Source organism: Bubalus bubalis, chromosome 1 (genome assembly GCF_019923935.1).
Source record: "Bubalus bubalis isolate 160015118507 breed Murrah chromosome 1, NDDB_SH_1, whole genome shotgun sequence".
In the NCBI taxonomy this organism is placed as follows: Eukaryota; Metazoa; Chordata; class Mammalia; order Artiodactyla; family Bovidae; genus Bubalus; species Bubalus bubalis.
The window spans coordinates 187,414,168-187,421,060 of NC_059157.1; the positions used below are offsets into that span (position 1 = coordinate 187,414,168).

The window sequence follows — 6,893 nt, forward strand, 5'->3', positions numbered from 1 at the left end:
TGTCACAGACCCTCACAACACACTTGGCTTCCATTATCAGATGTTGACCCTGCACAGAAGGATGTGCCCAGCTTCTCTCTGCCTGACTGGACATCACTGAGGTTGTGAGCTGCCCTGGAGACCCCGATTTCATCACCAGACTCTGAGACTCTTGGAAACGCCTTGGGTGATTCTGATCCACACCTGTTGTTTGAGCCACTTGAAAAGTGTTGGCTTTGGGGAGGGGCTAGTGTTCACGCCAACTGGGACCCCAGATGCCCGACTTGCATGATGACCCCTCTGACCTTTGCAGGAACAACAGAGATGTGTGGGCCCCAGGACAGAAAGGTTAAGGCTCCATCTCCCCATCCTCTCGCCTGTGGCCAGGTCTTCTGGTAGGGACAAAGGTTGCTCCAGCGTCTAACTCTGGCCTGGGGTCTCCCCCAAGTTTCCCAGGAAACACGTTCTCCAGACAGGACCCTGAACAACCAGTCAGCAAATAGAAGCTGCCGTCTGGGGGCTGAGGTGGGGGCAAGAACCCCTCCCCTTGATGGTGTTGGAGGCCTTGACACAGAAGCAGTGGCTCTGAGCTGACCACAGGAGTGCCAGGTGGGCAGTGGCAGCAGTGGCAGTGGGGAGATGGTGACTCCAGTGGGCTCCATCCAGGAGGGCGGGTGCAGGGGCCTTGGCTGCCTCCAAGGTGAGGGAAGGGAACTGCACCCTGTGATCCCAGCCTTGTCTCCCTCCTTACCCTGCAAGGCTGTACGCTGAGTGCCCTGTCCTCTTGGGGGTGGGGGATGAGTAGGGACCTATGGGGGAGATGCTGTTGGGAATCTGTGGACAAATTGAGTGGGGGGAGTGGTTGGTGCCAGGAAGAGATGCTGACTCAGGACCATCGGGGATGATGGATGATGGGACAGAGTCCTTTTCTTGGGGTGGAGGGTGTGAGAGGGCTGGAGACCAGGTGGGGGCTCCCACGTGGGGAATCACGTGCCACGTCAGGGCAGCTCTTGGTCCTCCAACCAGACCTCACTCGACACATCTCAGTGTAACAGGCAGGCCGCCCCTGGGTGGGCTCTGGCTGGTGTCCCCTCAAAGGGCTTTGGGATGAGTTGCTTATCCTACAACAAGGGTATTAACCTCTCCCTTCTAGGACACAACACAGGCTCTCACTCTACAGACCTGGCCCCAAGTGCAAGGCTAAAAAGGAAGCCTTTTGTTTTGAAAAGGAGCCAGTGTCTCTTTTCCAGCGGGAAGGGTGGCTCAGGCCCAGAAGCCCTGCCTTCGGGGGCCACACTACTTCCTGGCCCCCAAGCAGCAGAAACGGCCCTCAGTAGCATCAGGGGAGTCGGCCATGTGGCCTGGAGAGCAGGAGCTCAGGTCTGACGGTATGGACAGGTTCCTGGTGTCCTGGGAGAGCCAAGTGTCTCCAAGAGTGGGGGAGATGACTCTCCATCTGGGGATGGCTAAGACTTCAAGAGCTCTCATGGTGACACTTTGTTTACGGATCAAAACTGCATCCATTTTCAGAGGAAAAATAGCAAAAGAAGGCCAAGGTGTCACAGATGCTACACTTGACTTGCAAAGAAATACCAAAAAAAGTGCCAGTTGGTAAAATGGATTTATTGGCTCTCTCTTTACCATGAAAGTCATGAATAACCTTTTGGGGGGAACTTACATTTGAAATGGTGTTTCTCAACACCATTCTAAGTGATGCTTAGAAGGTGAGAAACCTTCTAAGTGTCTAAGTGACACTCTCTGTCTGGCCACACTAGGTCTCAGATTTGCAGCATCCTCACCTCTAGGGAGCTACTTTGGGGTCCTTCCCTGCTCCCCAGGCCTAGGGCAGACCCTTTGCTGGGTGATGCTAAGACACTGCTCCCTGCCCCCATTGGTGGAAGGCTGAGAAGGAAGAGAGTGACTTGGCAGAAATAAAGCACAGCGGCGTCAAGTCTTAGGAATGAAGACCTGTCCTCATGCTGAGCACGGGAGCTTTATTCTTTAAGACATCAGGCCCCAGGCATTTGGTTCAGGCCTGGCCAGGAGCAGTGTGAGAGAAGCAGAGGGATGAGCACTGGGTGGGCTGGCAGGGTACCCAAGTGCGGAGGTCCCCTCCCTGGGTGTCGGGCAGCCACGTGGCTTCAGAAGGTGCATTCTGGAAATGAAGCACAGACAAGCATCACCCTCAGCTGTGTGGTCCCCGGCCACCGCTGCCTGGCTTCTCCAGGTCAGTGGTGTGTGCTGTCTCCCTGCCAAGTCCCTGGGGAAGGGTCGAGTCCCCACTCCCTGGGAGAACAGCCACATATCCCAGGGGTACCCAAGGGGTCAGGACAAATGGAGCCTGAGATGGGCCAGGCCAGACAGGGTCGCTGCTAGAGTTCAAAGAAGTATCTTCTCAGGCTGAAGAGTGGGTGGAGGGGGGCTGATCAGCACAGGGGTGACTCCCCACTGGGCTCTGGACCTCTGCCGGGGTTTGCGGGAAGGGGAGGAGCTCTGGCCAATGGGTAGCCCCCCACCCCGTAACTGATTAGGGAGGCAGACCGGCTGGCTGGAATGAAGGCGCCTTTGTCATTCCCCAGGGACAAAGGGCAAGGGTGCCCCCATCCCCCCACCCCCCCACCCCCGCCACTGTGCCAATTCCAGGAAAGGGCCTCACGTAGTAGTACGTGCCTCTTAGAAAGCGAGCTGGCACCTGGGCTCCAGATGGCTTGCGGCAACCTCCAAGGGGGTGGGGATGGGGGACAGGCGGGGAGGGGGGCGGAATACAGCCAGGAAAGCAGAGCACCCAGTGCACTGCCATCTGCTCCTGGGCAGGGTCCCCCGGGGCCACCCTGCACCCCACTGCCCCAGCGAGGGAGGGGGGAGCCCCTCGTGGTGCAGGCAGGAGGTGGGTGGCGGGGTGGGGAGACGTGCCAGGACTCCACGTCCAGACAGAGAGCACGTCACAGATCACAAATGACCAAGACTCTGAATGGGGTGCTTGCTGAAAATGGCCTTGAAAGTCAGCCCGGTTTTCCAAACCCATGTAATATCCACTTTTCTCCAGGGGAGCTTTTAAGCTATTTCCCTCTACATAAGGCCTTGACTCTGAACACCTTTCTGAAAGGAAGAAAAACTAAGTGCATGAGTGATCAGTCGTGTCCGACTCTTTGTGACCCCCTGGACTGCAGCCCACCAGGCTCCTCTGTCCATGGGACTCTCCAGGCAAGCAAACTGGAGTGGGTTGCCATGCCCGCCTCCAGGGGATCTTCCCAACCCGGGGATTGAACCCACGTCTCTTGTGTCTCCTGCATGAGCAGGTGAGTTCTTTACCACTGGTGCCAACTGGGAAGCCCCGCCTTGCCCAGCAGACAGCTGTGGCATAGGGGGCCCACCCAGGGCCCAAGTGCGTGTGGCTTCCTGGGGCCCAAAAGACCTTGTGCGTTCCATCTGGCTCACCTGCTTCCTGCAGGGGCTTGAAGCACCAGGGTACCCCGTGGATGCTGGAGTCGAAGCAGCAGCCGCGGTTGTTGCACTGCTCGGGGGTGACCTCGGGGTAGCCGCAGTCCACCCTGTCCTTGGCCGGCACCGCGCACTGGTTCGCCGCTGGCCCACACAAAGCCAGGTCAGACAGCCCTCTCTGGCTTGGGGTTGGTCCACCGGCCGCATTTACAAGTCCGCACCCTCCTCGCAGCTCCCAGTTCATAGGATACAACCCTACCCCTCCCCCAACATGCTGCTCCAGAGCCCTCTTTCCCCATAAATATTTAAGGAGAAATGTTTTGTGAAGGATCTGGCCGGCTGCCCGGGGTCTCTCACTTGGGTGCTCCTAGCAGCTGTAGAGCCTGGGTTCCCGCCAGTTGGCAGGTACCCACAGGAATCCAGGGGCCCCTGAACCCGGAAACAAAGTTCCCTTCAGTGTTTAATCAACAGAACTTCCCCCTTAAAAATGAATAGGATAATAGAACGTAGGCATTCAAGTGAGAAAACCGCAATGTGTGCTCTTTTCTGCCTCTCCCTCCTTCCCTCGACACACCGTGCCTGTGTATCTGTGGGTCTCTATGATTCACTTTTCAGATAAGTCTTTATGTCAGAAGCTCAGCAAAAGTCCACTGTGCCTCATTCCTTAACCGGATTTTTCCTTAGGCAAATAGAATTCACAGGGAACCTAGAATCCTCTTCTTTGGCTGCCAATTCATAATTCCTTATTCCACTGGTTCCCAAACTTTGCTCACGGTGGGGTCAGGACCAGTGACACCTGCTCCCACCCAGAGACCTTCCGATGTAGTTGGCACATCCTACTGGGCTTTGAGGTTTAAAAGCTTCCAGGTGATTCTGATGGCTCCCAAGTTTGAGACCACTCAGAACCTGATAAAAGCCACACTTGAATTTCTGCAAAATCCAGTTAATGGAACAGTCATGCCCCACCTGGAATCACAATTCAATGGCTAAATGAAAACTGTAGGTATTGAAAATGTTCTGGAAGCGGCTGTTTTCATTTGTCTTTTCTTTGTGTTTTGCAAATGTGCCAGAATAATGTAGAAAGACCTATACTGTTGATTCAGAAGTCTCCAGCAAGGAAGGCAGTGGCAGGGTAGGTTTTGTGTGGCTACCAGGGTTCCCATCCTGCTTTCCACACTGACCAGTAGAGTCAGTTATTAACTCTCTGAAGCTCAGTTCCCTTGTCTGCAAAATAGGGACAGCAAGACCCAGTTTGTAGGGCTGCTGAGAGAAAATGTATGTGTCTGGTAAGTTTGTCATTGTTGTTCAGTCCCGAAGTTGTGTCTGATTCTTTGCGACCCCATGGACTGTAGCCCACCAGGCTCCTCTGCTCTCCACTATCTCCTGGAGTTTGCACAAACTCATGTTCATTGAGTTATCTAGTCTATTGAGTTGGTGATGCTCTCTAACCATTTCATCCTCTGCCACCCCACTTTCCTTTGCCTTCAGTCATTCCCAGCATCAGGATCTTTTCCAATGAGTCAGCTCCTTGCATCAGGTGGCTAAAGTAGCAATCACTAAATTATTAAGGAGCTTGGTCACTTTCCTCTAGCCCACAGAAAGCCCCCAGCCTGGCTCTTTCATGTCCTGTCCCCTAGTCCTGTGTTCCCACTCTCCACCCAGCCCCTCCTCCTCCCTGCCGCCCAGTGGGAGGGAGTCAGAGTGGTACTCACACAGACCCACATACTGCCCGGTCGAACTGGAGGACCCCAAGGCCAGGACCACCACCACCAGCAGCCAGAATGTTCTGGCCTCCATGGTCACAGGCTGGCTCTGGGGACCCGACTGCTCAGAGAACATGTTGAGTTGCCCAAGAAGACTTATTTATACCCCTGTGTTTACACAGGCACTCCAGGTTCTGTTTGTTTGGGAGCCCTTCCCTCCAGCCCCGCCCACTCAAAGTCCCCAGAGGCTCGACCATCCCAAAGGGTAGAGGTGCTTCCCACCCCACTGTTTTGCAGTAGCAAGTGAGGGGCAATGGCAGATGCAGCTGCCTGTGGACACCTCTCTATCTGGGAGAACACCTGGGAGCCAGAGCAGGGTCAATGCCCGTTGTCAGCCTGGCCAGGAAGAAAGAACAAAGGCTCAGTGTGAGGCTCAAGGAAGCATCATCAGGCCTGGGCACCACCCAACAATCCACCCAGGAGCAGGTCAGGAGGGTCCCTGCTCAGTGACATGAGTTTCCAGGCCACTTAATCCCAGGCCAACCTCGAGTACTTGAAACAACAGGCGACAACCACAAGTCAGGTAAAACAGGTTTGCTGATTTCATTTCTATGTCACAGCTCTTGAAAGGTAGAGGTGCTTTTTCTTTATTTTTTGCTTTTTCTCCAGCAAAAAGTTATTTTTATCAACTACATTTTAACAAATGTATTGAGTATGTTTTAATAAGGATACAATACCTGCAGTTGGTTGTTAAAGTCAGACAGTACAGAAGACTCTGCCCCTTCTGGGTGCCACTGTTCATGTTTCACAGTTCTTAGGCATTTTCCCAGAATGTCCTCTGTGCATTTAAGCACATTTGTTCACACTAAAGGGAACTCACTCTACTTTGCCCAGCTTCCTTTCCATTTTTTTTTTAATGTGAAAGCTAAAGCTTGGAAATTATTTTGTAACAACATATCTAGGGGCTTCCCTGGTGGTCCAGTGGTTAAGAATCTGTTCTGCCAACGTAGGGGACACGGGTTCAGTCCCTGCTTCAGGAAGATCCCACATGCTATGAAGCAACAAAGCGCATCTGCCACAGCTACTGAAGCCCTCGAGCTCTAGAATCCTCGAGCCACAGCTATGGAGCCCGTGCGCTACGACTGAGCCCTTGAGCCGAGAGCTTGTGTTCTGCAACGAGAAAAGCTACCACGATGTGGTGCACACACGATAGCTAGACAGTTACCCCTGCTCTCCACAACTAGAGAAAGCCCTTGCGCATCAAGGAAGACCCAGCACAACCAAAAAAAATTTTTTTTAATTAATTAATTAAAAAGCATATCTAAATGAAATGGGAATAATTATACCCACTTTGCAGAGGAACAAACTAAGGCTCAAAATGTTGTTATCAAATTCATACAACAGGCTGATAAATCGAGAGATGGGTGTTGGAGCAACAGTAGCGATTTCATTTGGAAAGCCAGGAACCCAGGAAGATGGTGGACTCGTCGTGTCCCAAAGAACCATCTTAGCTGAATTAGAATTCAGGTTTATTTCCACTAAAAGGGGAGGGGTGTGGCTGGTTGCTGCAAACTTCTTGGTAATTGACCCAGGGCTAGACCGGGGGCTAGACTTCTCAGGCTAGACCCCGGGCCTTTGTTCTTGCAGCAGTCCACACAGGTCTAGGCACCATGTTCTTGTAAACTTCCAACAGGACAAACATTCTCTGCTCTGCAACTTTTTATCTCTATGTGAATGAAACGTGTTTTACCTTTAAAAGTTAAGGCTGGG

General features: G+C 53.1%; 1 protein-coding gene across 1 annotated transcript; it reads right to left on the reverse strand.

The window, feature by feature from the left end:
• Window positions 1-1,933: 1,933 nt before the first annotated feature.
• TFF3 (trefoil factor 3) lies at window positions 1,934-5,286 on the reverse strand. Its single transcript, XM_006071537.4, has 3 exons — window positions 5,133-5,286; window positions 3,418-3,564; window positions 1,934-2,134 (listed from the first exon to the last, which is right to left on the reverse strand). The coding sequence occupies exons 1-3, from the start codon at window positions 5,257-5,259 to the stop codon at window positions 2,121-2,123; spliced, it is 288 nt and encodes a 95-aa protein (XP_006071599.2). The 5' UTR covers window positions 5,260-5,286; the 3' UTR covers window positions 1,934-2,120.
• Between the last annotated feature and the right edge of the window lie 1,607 nt (window positions 5,287-6,893).